The sequence below is a fragment of the Carcharodon carcharias genome, chromosome 8, assembly GCF_017639515.1.
Source record: "Carcharodon carcharias isolate sCarCar2 chromosome 8, sCarCar2.pri, whole genome shotgun sequence".
Taxonomy (NCBI): Eukaryota; Metazoa; Chordata; class Chondrichthyes; order Lamniformes; family Lamnidae; genus Carcharodon; species Carcharodon carcharias.
Window position 1 is genome coordinate 172,932,039 of NC_054474.1, and position 24,803 is coordinate 172,956,841.

Consider the following 24,803-nt stretch of genomic DNA (forward strand, 5'->3'; position numbering starts at 1 on the left):
ACCTTCTTTCCCAACTGAAGGAATTTGCAGTGGTCAGTAAAAGTATTACAAAACTGAACACAAAAGAAAATGTAATATTGGTCTTCTGTGATCCTTAGACGTTTAAAAAAAAATCTTTTTGACAGAACTTTTTGAGCAAAATGGATGAAGAGTGATGAGTTAATCAGTAGAGTTTGGTAGTAAGAATTTTCAACAGAAACAAAACTACACGATTAGAATACCTTCTGCCATTAGCAAAAGCCAGTACATTTACTGTCCAAGATGTTAAATTTTCACCTCTCCTTTCAGGTGTTGGCAACATAAAGTTATCATATCCTGTGATGTTATTTTTAAACTGTAAACATAAAATTATCACATTGCTTGGTTTAGAGAATAAGGACCACAATGTTTTTCTCATAAAGAGCATGTTGGTTTGTGAAGATTCCCAATTCACTGAGACTAATGCAGTATGTTTCATTAGGGCCCCCCTGTTGCATAAACCAATTACAAGATTGTTTTCAACTGTTTCATATGTTTAATGATAAATGGAATCACCCATTTGAAATTGGATAAACCATCTAATAACTGTACAGTAACGCCACTGAAAGATTAAATCCAGTAAATTTGTTTTTGGTGAGAACCGAAGAACCAAATATATTGTAGTCTTCCTATTATCTGGCATGAATATGGAGTTGTACATAAAGTCTCATCACTGTCTAATGTGAGTCTGAATGATAATTTCATTGCCCAATATTGAGATAATTCACTGTCGCAAACCATTGGTTAATAGTCCAATTGTAAAAACTGTGAAAAGTTAAAATAGAGTAAACACCACTGCTCCCTAGCCCACCCACCCACCACCACCACCACCACCACCACCACCACCACCCTAAATGAAACAGTGTTGTATCACAGATGATGCAATACTAACATTCCTTCAGTTGTGGCAAAAGGCAGGCAGAGTGAAACTGGTCTATCTCAGCTGCAAAAAAACAGGCTCACTGTGAATCTGCAGCCCGTTAATTTCTAATTTTAAAACAAGTAAAAGTGACAGTAAGAATCAGAAATGACTGCAAATAGAGTTTGAATTTTTGTTCTATGAATTTCAATAGAAGGAGGTTGGGCACATTGAAAACTCAGCAGCTGATTCACTTTGAGTCCACTTTACACTGTTGGCATTGACCAATTTCACCCCCAGACAGTTTTGGACTCATTAAAGAGCCTTCATAATATGCTGTCATTGAAAGCATTGTGATCTGCTATGTTCGCTAAACTGGGCATCTTGTAGCATTTTAAAGTTAGTTATTTAACAATCCCCAGACGTGAACGTATTAAATAATGGAAAACAAATGTATGTGGGACAGAAGCTCAACATCAAAAGGAAATGACTGGAGGTTTGATTTTGAAAGAGCCCCCAATAAAATCAAATGCTACCTTTCCAAGTAACAGTTAAGGACCCGTGAACTCTCAGTGGTCACTGAGGTATAACAGTTACCCCAATTGAATTCAAGGGTGATATGACACACTGAGACTCCTCCTAACCTTCAGTCTCAAACTGCAATCCTTCAATGTCCAGAATATTCTTTTCTTTATTTCTTTCCTTTCACTTTAGCACAGAGTTATTGAAGCTGACCTTTTACTTTGACATTCTAAAAAGGTTTCTGAACCTTCAATGTAGCAGAAAGACAACTGGCAAGAATCAACCCCATAAATCTGAATTGAATGCAGATGCAGTCCGTTGTGTGTTTATAAGACAGTGTATAAGGCACATGACAGTCTTTGAAAACTTAGAAGTACACATAATTCCTAGCCAACTTTATTAAATGGTTCAGATTTTGATTTCATTCCCTTGTTCAGTCCACAAAACTGTACAGTTACACAAAAGGGCATCGAAGTTAACTCTGCAAAGGTTCTCCGCAGCTTGTAAACTTTTTTTTCCAGAACATTGACTTGTCTTAATTTTCAGTACAGATCCATAGTGCTGTTAGTCAGTTGTACAAAGCATCTAATAAAAATACAGTTATAATTAAACTAAGAATTTCCTCTTCTCCATAGGAATCATGTAAAAGAGTTCTCAGAAAAGGTTTGTGAGAGTAGTTTGTGTAGGGCTTCGGGATTCGTGGGCCTCGAGGCTACCAGGCACAGACGTCAGAACTGACGTCACGGTTGGCATAGAAGGGTTAGTCAAGTCAGTTAAAGTAGTAGAAGTGCTTGAAGGACTAAGAGAGGCGTTGGAAATTTCTGATGCTGGGCCAGATGGTGTTGCTGCTTGAAGTACTGTGCCGTCAGATGCTTTATCAACCCCTGCATTTTCCTGCCGTAAAAGATTCCTTCTGAATTTTGCTCTTGCATTTTGGAACCAAACCTGCAAACCAATTTGATGTAATATTGTACCAGTTTTGAACCCATAGAGAGTTTAAAGTACGTAAAACGATCGCAACAGAAAATATATTGTACCTGTCACATATCATATAGATACTTTCCTTCTGAAGATTCTAATCAGCTATATTAAACTTTGAAATTCTATCACCTTTTTTAATTATGCTTCTGATTGGTTTCTTGCATTTTTTGCAAGGAGAGCGAATTAAAGGGATATCCTCAAAATGCATTCATTCAACTTTATAATGGAGAACAGCAATGTATTAGATTCTACGAGGAGGAGTCTTTTTCTACAAAAAAAAACTGTTTAAAGGAATTGAACAATTACAGGGGTCACTCAGTGATTACAAAGTGTGCCAAGAAAATTAAAGCTTTTTTTAAGTAAACAAAAGCAATACTAGATATTACTGTAACACATTTACTTCAAGAATGCATATCTTTTAAGATCATTACCATTGTTATAAATCAAAGTGTCACAAAATTATATCAAAGTGGCATGTACTCCCTCAGCCTTCTCTACGATTTCAGACTCACAGCTATGGGGATCAACTTTCTACAAACCTATAATATCTAGCTCTTCAGTACTATTGCTGACCCCACTTAAGCCTTGGGTTCTACGGCAGTGATAAATAAACACCAAAAATTCCATCTCCAGGTTTTAATTGAATATTTGTACAGGTCCAATGGTTAATTTCTGTTTAAACATTGTTATTTAGATAAAAGCTGAAGGAAAGGATACAAAATAAATCCAGAATGACAGTCTATACAGTTAAATCCTTCCATTCCTATTGAAACTGCCCTTCACAAAAAGCTATTTTTCAGTCTTCACCATAATGCCTAAATTATAAATTTTATTTAGTATCCTAGATGATATTTAAAAAGTTATATGTTTGCCACGGATGTTGTTTGTTGCAGTTCGGCTGACAAACAATAGCAGTGACCTCACAATTCTCTGCCATAAGTGAAATGTGTAACCACTTGTGCTTTCCAAAGGATAAATGCAGTGGCCACAGCACTTCAGTCACCAGAAGCCTGACTCTAAAATATGTCTTAATTCTAAGTGTGGAAAGCACATGTGAATTGTATATTTGTGCCAAATTAATTTGGTGTAGGAAACGCTGCCGAATAAATTGATACTAAATGTTGATGAGTTGGGCCCCAGAGCATTGTTTGAAGAATATGCTTCAAGGTAAAAAAAAGACTTAAATCTACATCTTACAGCATCTCCTAACATTTGTGAACTGGAGGCATTTTGGAAATAGATGTCCAACAGTTCCATCTACAGTGCACTTTGCAAACAGGAAATTCTACCACATTGACACAAGAACCACTGAACAACCCCTTTAACAGGCAACTCCCTAAATAACCATTTTACTTTCACAGCAATTGATCACTGCTCTGTGTAATTATAATGACATGGATCTATTTCAACTTCACAGTACACACACTAAACAGATACATAAGCATGCAAGTAACACAAAGGATGTTAAATTCTGTGATTTTCAGGCAACCCATTTCAAATCAAGAAAATAAGTGTGTAAGTGTATATCAGGCTTCGCATATTAAAACAACCCTCGAATATGTGCTTGGTTGTTAAAATATTACTCCAGTGTTTGATGGTAGCAAACTTCTAATGGGTTTAAAGATCTCTGACATTATTGTACAGTTGTGACAGCTGCAAATCAGGTACCAGTGAGGTGCTATAAATAAGACTTCCTCATGATTAACTGCACTGTTCTACCCACCTGTAATGGTTGTTTCTCCTAAAACTGTGTAAACTTTTGTTCACAGTGACAATAATCTTCTATTTTGGGGAAAACAGATCACCAAATAACAACATCCATCTCACTGAGCTCGAAAAAAATCAGATATCCCAAGCTGCAGGATCCCATTGTGTTAGCTCATTAAATTCGTTTTATTTTAGAATGTAAAGGTGCTTTATTTTGGTATTGATCAAGAATGTCTAATAGTGTTTCTTTAAGACATCCTTTGCTGAGTGACTAAATGAAGAGAGATAAAGAAAGAGAACTTGTCTTATTACAGACACTGTATTTGGCTTCTATTCAGAAAGAAGGTATTCCTCAGAGATCACCATTTTTAGCCCAGCTCCTTCTTTCCAAGGGTGGTTAAAACTGCAGCAATTTAAAACTAGCTGCTAGAAAGAGACAGCTGATAACCAAAACTAGCTTATAGTGATGAAACAGATAGACACAGAATAGGAAAGAATGATTCGGTGAACAGCAGTCCGTGAGGGTCCGTGTAATAATAGAAATGATTGCAAAAACAGAAGAAGGAACAAAACTTGCCTTACACAGTGTTAAATACAGACAGCCATCTCTGTCATTTATCACAGCGGCACATCCATAAATTGAACGAGGGTTTCAATATATTGGGCCAGGACTTGGGCACACTTCATTGATTCATACTTTGAATTACTCCCTTCCCAAAATCCGACCATTGCCCCCCCCCTTCTATTCCATGTATTTTCCAATTAGAACAGAATTTTTTAATATTTCACAGTTAAAAGAAATTAATTTATGATTGGCTATTTCCTATAGTGTAACATATTATGATGTTTCACCAGTCTCCCTGTCATGTGGAAGTGGCACCAGCCGCCCGCACACTCTTCGGACATCTCTTTCCAGTACGTAACCAGATTGTCCAGTACTTAACCAGGTTGGAATGTTCCAAGACAAGACTGGCAGCAGGCTGAGTGTTCCAAGGGGTCAACAGCAAAAAGAGTTTGCAGACAATAGAGAAGGTCCATATGCATGTTTTCCAAAAGAAAGACCATAAGACGTAGGAGCAGAAGTAGGCCATTCGGCCCATCGAGTCTGCTCCACCAGTCAATGAGATCATGACTGATCTGATAATCTTCAACTCCACTTTCCTGCCTTTTCCTCACAACCCTTGATTCCCTCACTGATTAAAAATCTGTCTATCTCAGCCTTGAATATCCTTAGCGACCCAGCCTCTACAGCCCTCTACGGTAAAGAAGTCCACAGATTCACTTCCCTCTGAGAGAATAAATTCCTCCTCATCTCTGTTTTAAATGGGTGCTCCCTTACTTTGAGATTATGCCCCTCTGGTCCTAGACTCTCCCACAAGGGGAAACAACCTCTCAGCATCTACCCTGTCAAGCCCTCTAAGAATCTTATATGTTTCACTAAGGTCGCCTCTCATTCTTCTAAACTCCAATGGGTTTTACTTAGCATAATTACCAGGAGTTGGAACACCGGATGGAAATTCCAATCCTTAATCCAGGAATCCTGAAGTTAGAGTGATTCTGTCCCGGGTAAGCAGCAAAGGCAGTGCTAAGCAAGGGCTGAATCTGGGAACTGATTGATCTGGGATCTGATTCTTGCTATCTGACTTTTTTTGCCATGGAAGAGTAACAGGCTAAACACACGGTTTGACCACATAACCGGCCACAATCCTTTCACCTCCTCCCTTTCCTGCTTACAGACCAGCGGTTTAATGCTGTATTTCACATCAAACACCAGTGATGTGCTCTTACATGTATTTTATGCAGCACAGAGGGAGCTGCAGGCCAGAGGCCGGGGTGTCTTGGCCAAAGTAATTACAGTACCAAACCAGCTGCCCCACTCTGTAGTGCAAAAAAACCACCCCAATCTCACCTCCTCACTGAAATCATGAACTCATCACAGCTCCCCAAATTGCATCAAATTACAATAGATATTAGGCAAGTAAGAAACTTAGGGGAAGATTATTAAATAGTGTCATTCTTTTAATATAGTTTTTATATTAGTTGAAATGTTTTTCCTCTCCAATTTTAACTCTTATCCCTGATCTACCAAGGACAGCACGTCTTGTTGAGGTACAACACCACAGGCAGCAATTGCCATTCTTAATGGATGAGCCCAAACTGTGAATCTCAGCAGACTTTTTGACCAAAGGAGACATCACAGCTGCAATCCATCTAGTCCTTATTCAACATACACTCCAGCGGCAGTTGCTGTGTAGTAATCTGGAGTCGGAACTCAGGTTGATTTCCCCATTCTCTTGTGGCACACCCTCCTGCCCTCCCTGCTTAAAACCACACAGACTGAATCAAATCTGAGACTTTCCCAATCTGTGCGGCTGTTTTCCATACCCAGGCAACACATTTATTTGCAGAGAATTAGAAGGCAGGAGGAACCAAATTAATTGTTATAGAATATTCTTGGAGAGTTTGAGATTTCCTAAGTGCAAATGTAACAATTGCTCCCTCTAGTAAGAGATTTGAATGCCAGAGAAAACACATTAAGTTAGGAGTAAGAAGTTAAGGCGGATGGAACTTTTTCACTGAAAGGGGAATAGATTGTGAAATAGGTTACATGGGCAATAAAAATGGATCTAAAGGACAATTTAATGTACCTCACATAGAGACGTGTTTGAGAGATAAACTGAGGGGTTGGACCAAATAACCATTTACCTTTGAACAAACTGCTACGCGTGTGAGGGCATACTAGATTGAAATATACGAGTAACTATTATTCTGCAAACCAGTGGGATTGGGAGAATAGAAATAGACAGATTGCCTGAGAAACAGAATTTGAACAATAACTCAACAGATGTCTCTTACCTGCAGAACTCGCTTTGTAAGCCCTGTCTTCTGTGCTAGCTGTTTCAGGTCCTTGGCATCAGGATTATGGTTAATGGCAAAATAAGATTTCATGGTCCTCAGCTGGTGGTGTTTGAAGGAGGTGCGCATGCGCTTTGTCTTCTGAGTGGGAGGATACTGCTGCTCTCTGTCCATGTGATCACCGTCATTTTCATTACAACTTAACGCTGCAAAATATTAGGAAGATAAATTTACAGTATAAGAAGAAATTTTGAATAAATGTGATTACTGTTTAAACATCTATTCCACTGCTATTTTAAGAAAAACTTTGATCTTTGCATTATTGACTTGTTTATACTCCCACAATTTGCTTAAGAATTAATTCGGTTTGTGATTACTTTTGGCTTTGGATATTTGTGTGACTTATTAATCATTACACAGAATGAAATTCAATTAACATGCTTCCGAAATGAAAAGAATGGGCTGGTTTAGATCTTGCAGCATGATAAATATTTGGTAATTGCATTAAATTAAAACCAAATGATGATAAAAAAGGGTATCACAATGATTTTGTCTGTCAGGTTTTCCTTCCCTTCTCTCATGCCTGGGCACATTACCAAAAGCATTAGCCATTGACGGTGCACCAGCTACCCAGCAACACCTCACCCGGTAGCTCCATGCCTGACCCTAGACACTGAGGGCGAGACGTTGGCCTTAGATCCAAACCAGCCAGGAAGCTGGTGAAGCAATTGTATCGTTGGTCAGTCTGTGCTGGCCTGAGGCATGGACCAAATTCCTCATTCGGCCTCATTTAAATAAAACTGGTGAGCTACCAGCGCCAATTGTTCATCCCCCATGCAGCTTGTTGACTGAAGGCTGGCAAACCCCGACTGATTCCGAGACTGGGTCAGCTGCTGGTGGGTTGGGGGGTGCAGGGGAACAAAGTGGAAGGCGGTTGAGAGCACAGGCTGGCCCTGGGGTGGGGAGAAGTGCAAAGCAGAGTTGTAGAGAGGGGGAATCTGGCCCAGCAGCATCTGGGGAAGTCCTCCAAATCCTTCTGGCTCCACAAATGTTTTGAGGCCATTTCAGGAATGATCTTCAGCAGTCCCTTTCAGGATGGCTTATTAGGCTACTTATGACCTGGTACAGTGAACCCGAGCTCGCACAGCACAAGCTCTGCCCATTTTTAAGCAGAGGTTTGCATTGGAAACCTGTAACTGGTGTTAGGATCCTAATGTACAAATGCAACGTGTCTAATGCCTAGCTCAGGCGAGTGCTCTACACCCCTGAAAGGGAGGTCATCACCCAAATGTTGTATGCCTGGCCACCACCTTAGGCCTGAGAAATGAGTGACAGTAACTTGAATTTCTCCCTGGGTGTTAGGAGGAAACTCAACCTCAAGGAATGTAAGTAGCCTTACCCATCATGCTGATATGCTAACACCATGCCTGCACAGTAAAGTTACAATATATCACACAAGTTGGTCTTTTCACTTCAAATGTGTTTTCTAATTATTGCACATATTTTGTTTCAATCTGCTGGATTTTGTATTTTTAGCAAGTTAGAGCTTGCTTCAAATATTGTCCCATCAAACTACAGAAAAGAAGCTTTATTGCCTTTTTGGTAGTCGTAGCATTACAATATAACTATTTTTAATCTCCTCTGAAGATATAATGACAATTTGCCTCTTCATATTACAATAAAGTAGAGGTATCATTTATAAAATATTAAAAGAGCAAGAGCAGTGATTTTGATCTCTACATTTATCTTAAACCTTCTTCTGTGGAAACACAAAATCCATATTGCCATAAATAAAAGATATCCCAACCTGCACCGCTCTCCCCCCCCCACAACCCAATCCCCACCAAAAAAAACCCAGGGCCTTCTAATGCACATTTTATTGCAAGAAGCTGCTTATGAAAGCTCATGCATCGATGAACACATAACTAGAGTTTTGTACCTACAGGAGCTCCACAATTGCACTTCTGTTGAATCAAATTCAAAAATATTAAAGAATGAAAGTATTTTATTTCATTTGGGCGATGCAGTTAATGGTGGGATGGTGCACATTGTGTAATTAGCATTACCGCCTAAAGAATGACTGCAATGAATGAAGGAAATACAGAGAGAAGATCCATCTAATGCATATGATTGAATTTAGCTGAACTGGAGCCCTGACAATGGAAGCATCATATAAATACATAACAGTATTTAAGATTGCTAATAAATTGTAATAACATCAGCAACTCTTTTTAAACACAGAAGTCAACAATATTTTGCTGTAACTTGCCCTTCAGGCACATAAACTGGATGAAGAGGTAACGGTGACACCCGAGTGCAAATGAGAAACATTTTTTTTTAAGATTCCCAACACCTTTGCTCATTGCTCCCCCGCTAAGAGAGAAGGCAGAACACAACTTCCAAGATTTTGTCAATGTCACTCTGGTACAAGGAAGCACCCAACTATGGCTTGCAGTTCTGTTTTCCCTGCTCTTCCTCGCTTCTGGAATTAGTGTTTCAGTTCAATATCTCCTCCCAATATTCATCAGGGATTACAATGTGATGGAATATTCTCTCATTCAGCTCCACTGTTTATCGCAACATCCAATCTGATAGCCTCAGTTAAAGGAGTACTGTATTCATCAACATATCATTGGACAAGCCTTGAGAGGGAGAGAAAGGAGCATCACCATCATCATAACTAGATGAGGTGTTCCAAGATTTTGCATCATGGAACTATGCAATTGTTTATAAACCAGAAAGAATGCTGTTAAACATTTTTCGTGGAATGGCTTTCCCTTTAATATCATCACAGATTTTTGTGAAGATACAGAAATAATTTCAAAATGCAACAGGAACTACTATTGAAGATTATATTTCATTTCAACTGATTACAAATGCCACTGCAGCAAACCTCTGGTTCAGTGGTAGTATTTTTGCCTCTGATTTAGAAGGTGCTGAGTTCAAGCCCCATTCCAGGCACTTCTGATGAGTGGAGGCCAGAGCTCGGGCTCTGAATCCAGTGGGAAACAGATTTGGTTGTGGGTCCCCCCTCCTCATTGTATGGGTTGTGAGAACCCATAGAACTCTCCTTCTCACACAGGACTAACCACACTATTAATTGATATGTGATTACAGGCAGAAAAGAAGCATTTATATCATGACCTGTCGGGCTAATTATCAGCCTGCAAGTCTTTCCACTACTACATACACTTCTGTAAAGAAGGAGTGTGAAGATATGAAAACAATAAAGCTTCCATTATTTGATAATATTTCCATCAATTTTGATTATTTCATGTTAAAGTGCTAGCACTTTTTGCAGATTCCCTTTTTTTTAAAAAAACAGTAGTTGATATTTTCACTTTGGAAACTTTCACCAATCTACAACTCGGGGCGTAAAGACTTTATTGAGTATATAAGAAGTCAAAACAATTGAGGAGTTTGTTCGCTTCATTCTACTGCAAATGGTGCAAATGTAAACAAACAAAATTACATAAATAAAAATTCAGAAGCTATAAGTCCAAATTTTCCTTTCAACTATAATACTGCAAAGACCACTTGTTACTGTTTCCAGATATGAAAACTTAATCAGATAACAATGTTAATATTACTTTCTAAGGGATGCCTGATATGAATTAAGGAAATACAAGAGAGAAAATCTATCTGATATCTGTAATTGAATTTAGCTGAAATGTAGACCCACCAACTGAAGCATCATAGAAAGACATTAGGTTGTTAACAAATTGGAATAAAATAAGGAACATTTTTTAAACAGAGAAGTCAACAATATTTTCCTGTAACCAGTTCTTCAGGAAAATAAACTGGTCATAAATGTCACAATGACATAATAGATATCAAAAGTGGTAATGAAAAGAACTAATCATAGATTAGTCTTTTTTTTTTAAGATTCCCAATACCATTGCCCACTCCTCCCCAACCAGCAGAGAAGGCAAACCATCTATTTCCAAGATTTTGCCAACATCACTGTGGTACCAGGGAGCACCCAATAACGACTTGCTGTTCCATTTTCCCTGCTCATTTACACTCCAACCAGTTCAATATCTCCTCCGGATGTCATGCCTGAGAGTAGAAAGGTGGCACTTTGTATCACTACCATACAGCAGCATGAAGCAGCAAGGTACTGTGCTGCCTCAGATTTGTATCTTTAGTTATCGAGCACATTTTGATAAAACATGCTTGTTTTATATTTTAATATCACCAAGTGTTAAAGGAAATTCCATGCCTTTTATGGCTTTCTCCTGTGTTAACAAAAAAGCTCTAAAATGAATAAAAGATATTTGCCTCACTTGTATTTTGCCACATTAAATACCTGCATATTTGTGATAAAAGAAAGTACTTTTCAATACTTAAAATAACCAGAGTAACCTATCACCCTTATTAGGTTTCAGCTTTCGTACCACTTGTCTTTTAGCCAATAATATCCAGAAAAAGCTCCAGTCTATAATCTTTCAGCTCTCAGAAACACATATCTTTGAAGCTTTTGACCTCAAATTGAAGCCTCCACAGACCCTTCCTTTCCAGCAGAATTTGAATGCCTTCAAATCCTGTGCAGACAACGATATACTTTAGACAACTTGGTTCTGTTTTAACCGTTCCTCAATTTTCCAAATTCAAGCTCACTAAGCAACATCCACTGTCTCAAAATCATCTTCCAATTCCCATGCAAAATAGTATTTATGAAGAGTCCCACTTCCAAAAGTGGGATGGTAGTATATTATAACATTATAAAGATGAATATGGAGCTTGGAGTTAATTGTTCAAGAGGCCAAACACTTGTCCAATATTGCAAACTGTGATTAGAAAGAGGAGATTAAAGAATAATTTGATAGAAGTGCTTAAAATTTGACAGATAGCTCAGCATAGATAGAAACTAATGGCTTTTGGTGATTGAAGGTCCAGCACAGGGAAACATACATAAGAGGAGGTTTAGGACAATGAACAGGAGAACTTGTTTACACAAAGTTGTGAGGCTATGGAAGGCGCTACTACAATTAGTGATTGAATCAGAGATCAAGTCAACATTTAAGAATAGGTTAAGAGTCATTGAAGGAAAGGGTGATAAAGGGATATGGAAACAAACACTGAGCACATAGGATTATGGGTACTGCTTGTATGGAGTGTAGACACCAACATGGACTAGTTGACTGAACAGCCTAATGCCCAGTTGTAATTTTTATGTAAATTTGTGTTCCAGTACAGATTGCTACTAAATTTTCAGTCGTTTATTGCTTAAAGTGAATAGAACACAACAACAAGAGTATATCAGATGCCACTGAGTTACGTGACTCCTTCCCATTTTGCAAGTTTAGGATTACTCTGAAATCAGTGCAAATGTTCTTACTCTTAACTACTTTAAGTGAAGGGGGGACATTTCTTGCAGTTGCATCATCATCATACATTCCCACAGTGTATGGTTAGGAACTAAGGAAAGTAATCTATTAAAAATATCATTCCTATTATGTTTTCTCTAGGCCTTTAGTTTCAGCACATCCTGGTTTGCATAGTCACAACACTCTTCACCCCTGTGTTCCTTCTAATCAAAACCAGAACCCAGAGGCTTAGAAATTAACGTCAATGAATCAAATATGTAGGCCAAACCTTTCTGAAACTGACCTTTATCACAATATTGTGAATAATTTCTTTTATGGCAAAAAGCACTCCTAAGAACTTTCTTGATTGGTCAAATTCCTCATTCCGAGGTATGGCATGATTTTAAAAAGTGTCGTAATTACTGAGCTGTTTCTGGGTTCACCCTCTGGTGGATATCTTTTTATCCATGTTCTCTGGCAAGTTCATCTCCAGGGCAATGCACCTCTACAGCAATGCTGCATCGGCTTGCAGCCTCTCCAGCAGTCGTGGTAACCATTCAAATTATTGCCCTCATGAGGTACCGCTGAGATCAGGAACTTGGGTGAGTGAGAGCTCAAACCTTCCCCCCATACCACTTTGTGGGAATGCTCGTTAATGCTTCAGTGTCCAATGATATTTTGTCAATCTGGGTGCTGCAGCTTTAAGAGAGTAACCATGACTCATCAAAGGCGGTGTACATGTTATGTCATTCACAATCGCCGGCATTCATTCCTGAGTAACCTGCATTGGCAAGCAATGACACTGTTCAAAAACATCATGTCTTTAGACAAAGCATCGAGCCTCAGATATGCCCCAAGCATGACCTTCATCGTGCTTGAGAAGACATAAAATGGCACAGTTCTGAAGAACGTTCCCAAGGCCAAACGGTTCAGAAAGAGAAGTGTAGCACTTATATTTGCTATTCACAGTACAGTTACCCTATTTATAATTAAACAATGAAATCTAATATCATCTCTGTTTCAGATATAAAAAGATAAATCATTTTCACACTTCTCAACAATGTTCACCAGCATTAACATTTTTTCCCTTAAATTAAATCGTTAGATTAGCTAATGTAAGAGGGGATCCTGTGTTCTGAACAAATGCCAAGATGGTCAAAGGTTTACAGTGTTCTACCATCTGATATTGCTGTTTGCAGCTACTCACAAAGCCACAACATGTGGTGTTCCCTTGTATCTATTTCCCGGTATTCAAAAAGTGCCAAATCTTCTAAGAAAGAAATTGTGTCATTATACACGGAGAAGTTTTCAGGCAAGTCTAGTCGCAAAGAGCTACAATCTGTTTTGATAGAAACTATCCTTGCTGTTTTATTGTTATGCTGTGATTCCGGGTTACAATATTCACCTCATAAACTGATCAAATCATTAAACAAACCCTCTTGTTTAGAAACTTGTGCGAATTCATCAAAACCGCATCCAGAGTAAATTGTTTCAATCTAGGGCGGCAAATGTTAGCTTTGTTATGACTTGTCCAGTCTTCATTTTTAAGGCTGAAACGTACCAGAGGTGTATTGTTGGAATCAAATTTTGCAAATGGTATTTTGTTCCTGAATTGTTGTTTGAGCAACTCCCCCCTGACTGTAATACGAGGCTGGCAACAGTAGTACTAGAAAAACCTCTAGGGGGAGACAGTGTTCCAGAGCCAGTGGCTTCAACTAACTTTTCAATAGGATCAGCAATGAAGAAAAAAAATAAAAGACTCCATTGCAATTGTGGGATGTCGGCAAAATAGAAAAAACGTTAATATTAAATTCTCTTTGTACAGTTAATAAACGCTCCATATCGGATTCTCACGACCCCACTTTGGGTAATTGCTCTGCATTTGATGGTGTGTCTCAGTATAAAACTATTTGCTGTTCAATTATCGATCGAGCATTTAAAAATTAACCACGGTTCACCACATAATGATCCTGCAATTTACAGCCTGCTGTTAAAAAGCAAGTGGAGGTGTTTGGACCGCTGTGATGAGGGAGTTTCCTTTCAATTAGAAAAGTTCAAAGGGTTAAGAGCTCCCGAATTCAACTAACAATGCTGAATTATGGGAATCTGGTTACACTAATCCACGATTTTACTTTTGCATTATTGTCTACAACATACCAACAGCTAATATTCCAAGATTATAGAAGGAACAGCTGGATATTTATCAGTTTTAACCGCTTTATTGCAACTGCATTTCCTGTCAAACAATTGGCAACAATACTGTGACTTCAAATTGCTAAACTTTGCAATCTCCTCTGCAGCTCGTACTGTTGCAAAAATATCAGTTTGCATCAACGCAGATATTGTTTACATTTTTCGAAATTCAGGGCTGCGTTCCAAACTCGGTTTGCATTGATCTGGCGCCGCAGTGTTACAGCAATCAAAGATCAATGGTTCTGTCACATGACGAGACTTTGGACGTTCCCAATCCTGACATGATCGAATATTGGAGAGAAGGCAAGAAGTTCAATCCTGCATCGTGGGATAAAAATCCGTCCAATATTAACAGCTTGTCAAGGCAATGTCTTAGGAATTGTAAATCCAGCAAATGAAAAACCGGGGATAAGTTAACGGGGTTTTTTTTTATAACACAGGATTGTGATGGAACCAAATTCCAGAAACTTACTATGGGCCAAGTATTTACAGCAAAGGTGAATTTGATGTGGATAAATATTTCACAGACTTGGGGGGGGGGGGGGGGAAGTCAAGGAGCAGTGCACTTCTCCCTTTACCCCAAATCCGTTCCTCCACTTCCGATCAGTTTCCTTCAATTAAAATCAACTAACCGGTGTTAGCTCTGTACTGGGGCTTTGGGGAATAGAGGTAAATAAATCACCACTATAAAATAACGAGACAAATGCGCAGAGCCTTAAACGTCTGTGGAAAATAACACTAATGTCATCAACCACTAGTGCAATTTAAACTTTCCTGTCCATTTCAATGCAATCACTAACATTTAATGTTGTCTGCCAAGCAAAAAAAAAAGCCCATCTATTTGGCAAATACTAAACGCAACCAAGGTAGGTCTAAAAGGAAATTAGCCTAATCGGACTCGTTTAACTTTTATTTGAAATCTTTGCTGGAATTGTTTCTTTCCTTGGGTTAAATCGAATAACTGGTGTGTTTTTTTTTCTCTCATGCAGAATTGTAATAGCCCGTTTCATGTGTGCCAACAAGATGTTTAGTGATGGAAATATGTAATTATTAGGCAATAGGCTCTAATTAGCATAATTGAAGCCTGTGACTGGGAAGAAGTGAATTAGGTAATGAGTTAAGCATGAATATATTGACAGTTTACAAAAAACCGCTGCTTTCCGCCTGACTGTCAGGAAAGGCATTTAGAACAAAAAAATACGGTTTGAAAATATGGAAGGATAATTACGCATTACGCAAAATCGCATTCCGTGGAAGATTATCCAGAACCGAGGAGCTAATTTTAAATGACATATTTACAAACCAACACACACAGTTTGTGCATGGAATGTGTGTATCAGGCAAATGCGCCTTTTTCAACTGGGGGGATTTAGGGAGCTAAATGCAGTAATTTGGGGAGGTAGTGAACACAGACAGTGACTCCCAAAATTTGCGACATACTTAGGATCATTCACCGCAAATTAAGTTGTGCCTGAGTGTCCAATGCGGGGGGGAGTGAATATATGTAACATGTACATTATTTTATGCAAATAACTTAATTATTTTTTTTCAACGTGCAGACTCCTAAAAATATTATTAACTAAGATTGCGGGTTTTTAATAGTGAATGAAAATTACACATTTGCGTTCTCTATAGTACTAATCTTTCCCCAATGGTTAATGTTGAAAGTGATTAGAAGCGCAGCAATCGTGTTTGCTTTTAGTGTGTTTTACTCGACACAAAATAAGCACTTGATAATTAATTGATTATGGAATTTTGAATAAATGAATTATAATTCCGTAAAATCGTAAGCAGTTTGACTCCAGACTTGGTGGAAGATGACATCCTGGTGACGATATCTTAAAGATAAAAGGGATCTCAGTAGACTCGATCTTTAAAAATTTGTGACGGGAGTTCGAGCCCATCTGGTGCACTTTAAGAATTTGCCTTTTTTTAATTTGCTGGGAATCAGTTCAGGGGTTTGCAGTTTTGTACAGGTGTTCAGTTCTGAACTAAACGCTCGTTCCACAAGGTTTCACCCATTGATTTACTGACCCACAAACACTCTAGGCCTCCCGGAAAGTTGGCAGAAAAAGCAACCCTCACACCCCCCCCCCCCCCCCCCCCCCCCCCCCCCCCCCCCACGATGGGCAAAAAAAATTGGAAATATAAAAGAAGGACCTTGGCAAAGGAGGCGTTTGAAGTTCCGGCATCCATCTGAGCTGTTTTCCACTTGTCAGCCTCCATCTTCGTCTAAAAACTGCCAAGTGCTGCCAGACTCCACCCCACACCCACCCCCTAAGTCCCAACCCTCTAAAGATTAAAGCTTAACGTGGTCAAAGTCTCGAGTAAGCTCCCAGACCCTTTGAAGAGGAATTCGCGGCCTTTTTAGAACAACGATAAGTTCTGGGCGCATTCCTTGCATTAAATAGGGGCGCATTCTGTACACCTCAAAATGAGGATGCACTTGTAGTTACCCTGTCTAAGCAGAAACTACTGCACGTTAGTTTCCACTCCTATTCACTACAACGTGTGCATTTAAGAGATTTGCCAAACATAATTTACCTATAAACTTCAGAAAGATATAAGACGTCTATCAAATGATACAGTCATAACGCCACTAAAACGGTTGCACTGGAAAGGTCCCATTCGGACCAGTTTTGGAACCTAGTACAAAATAGGAATAAAATACCTGAGGGTTCACTGGCAGCAACGTCATTTTTCGAAGTTTCTAAGCAGCCCTGTGTGTTGCTGGAACATCTAATTATTGGGGCAGAGAATAAGGTGGAGAGAGTAGGAAGTGTTCCCATTGTAAAGCTCCGAAAAAGGAGTCAAATCAAAAGGTCAAGCCTTTTCTGTTCGCCTGTCCTGGTTCCCAGGATTTCAGACGTACATGTAAAACTAAAGACACAGCAGCGCCGCCTACAACTCTGCACTCCTTACCTAGGGGAAAAAAACAACTGCCTCAGATGCACTTTATTCCTATTAAAGGTGTCACTAATGCAAACACATCAACCACTCCGGTCGGATCCGAAATCCCTTCAATTTTGGAGATACACACACACACACACACACACAACATGTATGTGTGGCCATGACTTGTAATATCTTCAACTCTGTACCTTCAAAGATGCTCTTTCTGAGACAATTGAGGATCCGAGAATCAAATTTACATGGTTCTCGGGAGAGAGAGTGGGAGAGAGATGTCGAGGGAATTTGTACACGCAATATTGTCACAGGTTTCTGCCGTCCATCAGTGACGGGACGGGAGAGGAGGGAAGGGGGGCGGTGGGGGGGTTGGTTAGGAGGAAACCATTCCACACCTCCACAGAGATGTTTCTCAAACATCCCTTCTTGCCCTAAAACTTTACGCACACACGGAATTAGGCCGCTTTTGCCTATTTGGAATATTTAAAAAAATAACCCCACAAAGAAACCACTTCGCCTATTATTTAAATCGTGCGCGAAGCCCAATTATTAAAATCAACAGATTCTCATCCACCTTTTCTACCCCCCCCACCCCCACCCCCAAAGCAGTTGCTGCTCAGCCTGAGAGAGGCTGAAGGGGACAGTAAGGCGGGGGGGCGGGGGGTGGTATTTTAATCGCTTCACCATCATTCTTGCACAGCAATGCCTCCAAGTCAACGGCTTCCTTATTTTTGTAACAAATACGTTCGCCCCGTTTTGTTTTGGAAGCTGAGGCACTTGGGGCCCCCCCGTCACACAAACAACCTGCACTTCCCAAAGCTCTCCCTCCAGCAAGGCCTCTGCAGGCAGAACATTAGCATGTTTGGTTTAATGCAGAGTTCCCGCGCAAACTGGGAGCGCGTTTCTTTAAAGAATAATATCGCGTATACATGTCTCAGTAAAACAAGACATGAAAAGATGCTGTTGGAAGTCGGAGGATGGAAAACCCTAACCGTGAGTGGAGAAAACCCCCTAAGTGGGAGCTCTCTGTTCCAAAGGTCCACTGGGACCATTGCCAGCGGGTTCCACATGACAAAGAGACAGGGTGACCCTGTTGTTGGAGTAGGAACACTGGATGTTATAACGGCCAAAGACACCATTCTCTGCTTACATCTGTCATTAATTCTAAGCCACGAACCGTAGGTTCGAACACAGGAGTTAGTGACCGCCAATGTTAGCGGAGACAGGACAATTACAACAGCGTTGTTAGCGAATCAAAGCAACATTGTGCCCCAGCGAAAGTTGATGCTGCTGTTCTATCTCCAGGGTGTTCTGCTTGGCGGCTGTCACACTGATGGCTTTGACCAAAAACTTGAGACACCGCATCATTACAAGCAGCGACCAGTTCCACCATCGGGGATCCCACCATAACCAACTGTGTGAATTGTGTTTGGGGGAAGTTTAGCAAGTCCTACCTGCGTTGTAAGCTGTGAGGTCAGCCGCGGGTCCTGGGCTCTTTCTCTTGCGGGGCCGTCCTTTCTGTACCGTGCCCATCCCGTTATAGAAGGGCAGCCCCAGGGTAGCGCCGCTCTTGGAGCCCACGTCCGTGTGGTTGAAGTGAGCCTGGAATTCTCCCTGAATCAGAGTCTCGAAGTGAATCCTGCAATACACCAGGCTGTCCTTCATGCCGAAGTGATCCCCGGTTGCCAGCATTTTGTTGCAGGTTGTGCATGTGAAACAGTTCAAGTGATAGACCAAGTCTCTTGCTCTCATCACCATTTCTGATGCTGAGATCCCGAGATGACATCTGGCGCACCTCTGCACGGAGAATCTCCTGTGGGGTGGGGAGTCGAGGGGGTGGAGGGGGTGGGGGTGGGGGTGAGGAGGGGGGGTGGAAGGATAAATATTAAAACATTTTGGTACCTTTTGTCAAATCGGCTAACCCCTTACATCTTTTTAGGGTGGCTACGAATGTTCTGTCGCCGCCTATAACTGTTATAAACAGGTTCTTTTTGAATATCTTGAGGATGCCGCGTACACAACAACCAAATCCAACCCAACAGCACCCTCCCCCACCGCCTTCACCTCAGGTTCCCCACCTTGCAAAACCCAACCGCTTTTCAGTCGCTAAAGACGTTAACCATTCGCTGTGGAGTTGGCCAGTCCTTATTTACCCTCGTGATAGTCAATTGACAGAACTAACTGTGGTCCTTCTGCTGCAGAACACATCCAGAATGCGTTTGCCTTTAACTATCCGTCTGAAATGTAATTTTAAAAATCATCCACAGTCGTGGTTGGAGTGTGTAATTTCATCCTTATCTGATTAAGTCCTGACCACCCTTAAACAGTCCAGTCACTGTCGGTGCTAAACCAGTTCCACCGTGACACCCGAATTATAGGCATTTAGTATTTTTTAAAATCGTTATTATTGTAACGCAGTTCCATGCAGAAAGGCATTTAGTTCATTTTACAATCAGTCGTTATTTCGAATACGAGTTGCTCCTGTTTTAAGAGTTCAAAGTTGAAGCAGTTGGTGGGGCCCATTGGGAAAATATTTTTTAGTATAAAATCCGGATTATACCGCCTGAACCTTTTTAAGGTCCCACTTTCGTTAACTACTCCAAATACTAACGAAGCAAATTATTTCGTTTTTTCTCATCAAGGCAGTTAGAAATTTAAACTATAAAAATGTACCTATGGAAAACTCCGAGCTGTTCATAATCTCTCTCAAACTTGAACTTTTTCCCGCTAAAGGTTGTGATAATTTAATGGCATCGCTGTGATTAACTTTCATTTTAAGCTTGAGCATAAACATATCTAAGTGACTCCTTCCCATCTTCCACAAACGTTGCGCATTTATTCTGTTTCATGTAACATGTCAAATATATTTGGCTAATTCGGTGCCTGCTGGAAAAGGACATGCGTGTTCAAATAAACACCAGGGCTGAATTTGGCGAGTTGCTTTAAATTACGTGGCGCGGTCCTCTCATTAGAAGATCATGCATAAAACATTACGCTCGGTGCAAAACCGCATCATTAAAAAAATTAACTATTTAAATGAACCATGTAAATAAAAGAGTGTACTGCGGAATTGTCGCACGGGAATATCTGACGGTTACGTGTGAAACCCCGAGTAAATAGTCCTGATTTTTAGATATGTTTATTACCAGCAGCATTTCACTTTAAGGGTTCACTTAATTGGCGCTGTGTGGATTTTGTCAATTAGACGATCATTTTTTTTCCCCATATTCTCAACCACAGACTCACGTGTGCCCCAACTTTCGAAAGGTCCTGGTTTTCCAGTATTCGCATATTAATGCGGGGGCATCTAGTGTTTCATTGCGTTACAATAAAAAAAGCGGAAACATGTTCTTTAATGCAGTAATGGGCAACAGCAAACTCGTGACGGATCTGCCATCAGTTCAGAAGGGTTTATTTTCTCTCACCGTCCCTACCCAATTTCGATAGCTGGAAAAAGCTACAGGGTGAACCTGTTCAGTCGAAACAAAACAGCGCGCATCGCTCTGCATTTCGCCACAAGTTAAATTCAGACAATAGTTAACTAATGTCTCATAGTCCATTTAACGTCACAAACAGCCCCAGCACAATTAAACCAGATAACCGCAGGTTGGTGCCTGCTTTTCAGTTGCTAAAATAGCTGCCCAATGAATTGAGAATGTTTTGTGTTCTGCCGTTTATTCTAATAGACTTTTCCCGCTGGATGATGTTCATTCGCTCATATTTAACTGCACGAATCATAGTCGCTGCCATTAAATTTTATCTAACGCAATTAGAACACAATTAAGCATAATTAGAATACTTAACAGAAGCCACATTTCGCTGTTTTTATTGTAGTCTATTTTTGACGTGTTTAGTGCCAATATATTGTTTTTTTTTTAAAAGAAATGTGTATTAAGTGCCTCCAGTAGCTGCTTACAAGCGACTTCGGCCTTGCATAAATTTAATTGGGTGCTTGTATTAAGTATCCGGAGTCATCTCTATCGGAGATGGATAATCCTCTGGCTTTGCTATATTCCTCAGCATTGTAACAGGACTCTGCAGTTAAATACATCTTAAACCTTGGTATCTCGTTGCATAAAACAATTAAAGAAAAGGCCCTACATAAATTATTCCGGCCCAGTTCGTCACTTGAAAGAAATGCTCCCACTTTCCCTCGGCTTCAATAGGTAACAAATACGGTATTTGTTCTGAAGTACTTATTATTTAAAAAAAGTCTTTAGTTTACGCACATGGGTTCAGATAAGGATGGCAGTAATGTTTAACGTTACCTAGGGAGGAGGAGGAAGAGGAGGAGGAGGAGGGGGGGGTAGGTATCAGTCCAAGTCCGACTATTCCACCTAATTCTTGTAAAATTGTAATATTCTGCATGCAAAATATTGGGCCTCTGGTTCGCTCCAGGTTATAGCTGACATTTTGACTTTTTTTTTAAACATGTCTAGGTACCTGTAGTAATCCTCTTTGCAATAGATGCTGCCATCCTTAGCGAAGCAGGTCAGTTCGGATTCCAGGGCCAGTTTACATTCACAGCACTTGAGGCAGCGCATGTGCCACTGTTTGTCCACAGCCAGCAGATAATAACGGTCTGAGATCTTCCCCCCACAGCCTGCACACACAGCCGGTCTCTCGCTACTAATGGACGGCATAGTCTGCAAAAACACCAGCGGGATATACCCCATCAGCACCCACTTGGCAACGCACCAGAGACAGGGTTACATCTTACCATCTGGGAAAAGAGCTAACACCATCCATTAAATCAACCGTGTATCAGATCATTTTTCAAGTTTGGTGGACTGAATTCCACCGCAATGTTTTATTTTTTTTATTTTTTATTTTTGCAAATGATATAATGGATACAGTCTAAAAAAAGTTTCAGGATATGTTCTAACCGAAGCTGTGCTGTTTAGTAACAAGTTACTGATTAACCGAATGACGAATATATATGCAATTCATCAAAATTGCAAATACGCGTTTCATTCTCTCAATTCGTCGCGTTATAAATATCGCACATTTATTACTTGTGCCGGCCCTTGAGATACCAATACATTCAAATTCTCACAGACATTCAAAGGAACAACTACATAAGTAACCATGGTCTACCTGCTCCGCTATACACAAAGACCCTAGCTTACATCCATCACTACAACTGCAGTTTAAGACATCTCACCAGTGCTGAAGTGCAGAATATGCCCGCCACCAATTCCACTTTATCGAATGTATTTTGCATATTATGGATCCCTATTCCTTCCCCAAATTATTAATCACATTCTCCTGTAATAACTGTCACATTTGAAGTCGCGGTTTTATGACATGTGTTATTATTTATGATACAGGCCTTTCCTGAGCTGGGCTCATCCTGAAGTCTGAGTGACCTAGGGAAACAACCCATTACGGACAATTCTTTGCAAGCAGTGGTGTAAAATAGACGTCTCCGAATGAACTCAAAGCGAGCTTGTGTGTTCCAACAAATTCCGGGAAAGGTTTCGAAGTGCATTCGATGGAGCTAGTTGCCAAATGTGTTATGTTATGTTCTTAGATTCAATTGATATATTTTACGAAGTTAACCCACTTTTTGTTTCACCTTTTACCTCAAAAGCTTAATATTAAGCAATATACATTCCGACAAAATATCTTCAGCGACCGTGTTTTGATTTTTTTTTCCAGTTATTCCGCCTACATCCCCCCTCCCCATCGTCCTTGGTCTGAACATACCTACTAGCTGTAATCACCGTTTCAATTTGAAAAGAAAACTACATCGAATTCAAGGCAAACACCGAATACCTTTGAATTTTTATGACTTTTTTTTAATAAAAAGTTGGATTACAATCCAAACTGGTCGGATCTGGTCCTAGGTAGAGTTTTTAAAGACTGGTTAGAATTCTCTAAAGTTGCTGGGTCTTGCCCCCCACCACCCTCCAAGTACATCTTCATTTAAATTGATTAATTTTAATGCCTAATGAAATCGTACAAATCGGATAAGTACCCCAGATGATGTCGGTAAGACTCCAGACTGACTCCTGATGACTTAGCTTCAACATTAAGACATTTTTTTGGTATCTTTGCGGTTAATATGCGCTCAATTATACGGACGCTGCACACAAAAATGAATAAAAACACAGAACTTCGTGAAGCGTAGGTGCTATAAAATGATTTTAAAATAACAACTGCCCAATCCCAGGGCAGTCCTCTATAGATTTGTATTATTATTATTATTGTATTAAGCTCTTGTTGCCTACCGTTTCTCTCTCCCCCATGTCTACCCCCGAGCTGATGGCTGGCTCGTTCTTGGATCGTCTTTCCATCTGCTCCATAACTCCCTGCATTTCACCCCCCGAGATTCCGTGGAAAAGCATCGCTGACTGACGGATATTACACGTGTCTTGTTCAGATTTCGAGCCCAGAACTTCCATAAGTCGCAGACCTAGCCCATGCATTTAGGCACCGATCTCTAAATCTCACCCTCAATTTTTTGGTTTGTTTTTCCAAAAAAAAAATATAAAATAAAAACGAGGTCAAGCCACAGGTCCGGAAACAAAAAAAAAAGAGTAACAGAAGAAGTAGAAGAAGAGGAAAAAAAAAGAGACAAATAATCACGTCACTTGGAACCGTTTTTTTTTAAAGGGGGGGAAGAGAGAGAGAGAAGCCCGCTCTCTTTAAACAGCTCCCATCAGGATGTGTTGTCGATAGTTGATCACATGGAAAGAAAAAAAACCAGGGGGTTTTTTTTTGCAATGTCTGATCTCGATGCAAAAAAAAAGCTGCAGACTTGAAGGCTTGTTGTTTTTAGTAAGTTACTCTTCTGCAAAGCAAAGCCTTGTGTGAGTAATTGGGGAGGAGGAGCTCGCTCTGCATTTAGTGTAATCCTTTAACGCCACTGACTTGCAAAGCTTTTTTCTTTCTCTCTCTCTCTCTCGCTCTCTCTCTCTCTCTCTCTCTCTCTTTTGATTGACAGCTCCGACCAGCGCCGGCTCCGCGCCTTTTCTATCGGGACACGTCCGTCGCCGCCCCCCTCGGGTACCTATTGGCTGCCTGGACGTCACCTCCTTCCTATTATAGCAGCGCGTGCTGAGGGCTTTTTACTTTTAAAGGGAAACTGCTGAGGTGCCATTGAGGAGAGAGGAGGGGAGGGGAGGGGAGGAGGGGTTGGATTGGGGGGGGGGGAGGAGGGAGGAGGGAGGGAGGGAGTGGGGGGGGGTTAGAAACATTTGGAGAGTTCAACATTTTTTACAGACTTAAAGGCGCAGGGCCGTAATTAGTTCGTCTCATCGTTACCCTTTAAATCAATCTCGACCATACCACACGCGTTCGGGTCATTGCAGTAATGACCCTGGGTAACTCGACTTCACCAGATAGCTACTCTCCAAAAGCTACTATAAAACTTCAGGCAGTCACGTATAATGAACAGAAAGTAGAGATTCCGGGAGCACACCCTCTCTCGGTGCGTGTTTACAGCA

The 24,803-nt window shown here is 40.3% G+C and overlaps 1 protein-coding gene across 2 annotated transcripts; it reads right to left on the minus strand.

Annotated features, from left to right (window-relative positions):
• Positions 1 to 2,053: 2,053 nt before the first annotated feature.
• Positions 2,054 to 23,783, minus strand: LOC121281178 (LIM/homeobox protein Lhx2-like). 2 transcript variants are annotated; one of them, XM_041193932.1, is made up of 6 exons: positions 23,586 to 23,759; positions 21,796 to 21,998; positions 18,811 to 19,165; positions 7,808 to 7,812; positions 6,944 to 7,142; positions 2,054 to 2,344 (listed from the first exon to the last, which is right to left on the minus strand). In XM_041193932.1, the coding sequence occupies exons 1-6, from the start codon at positions 23,757 to 23,759 to the stop codon at positions 2,054 to 2,056; spliced, it is 1,227 nt and encodes a 408-aa protein (XP_041049866.1). The 2 variants fall into 2 exon arrangements, with proteins under 2 accessions (XP_041049866.1, XP_041049865.1); XM_041193931.1 differs by lacking the exon at positions 7,808 to 7,812 and having other exon boundaries at positions 6,944 to 7,149; positions 18,807 to 19,165; positions 23,586 to 23,783.
• Positions 23,784 to 24,803: the final 1,020 nt, after the last annotated feature.

What these genes read in the sequence shown, in the direction of transcription:
- LOC121281178 (XM_041193931.1), bottom strand. Translation starts at nt 23,783, where the DNA reads ATGCATGGGCTAGGTCTGCGACTTATGGAAGTTCTGGGCTCGAAATCT. An exon ending in CCTCACAGCTTACAACGCAG is followed by an intron (nt 7,150 to 18,806) that starts GTAGGACTTGCT and finishes AATATTTTGCAG; the next exon opens with CGTTAAGTTGTAATGAAAAT. An exon ending in TTACAAAGCGAGTTCTGCAG is followed by an intron (nt 2,345 to 6,943) that starts GTAAGAGACATC and finishes ATTGGTTTGCAG; the next exon opens with GTTTGGTTCCAAAATGCAAG.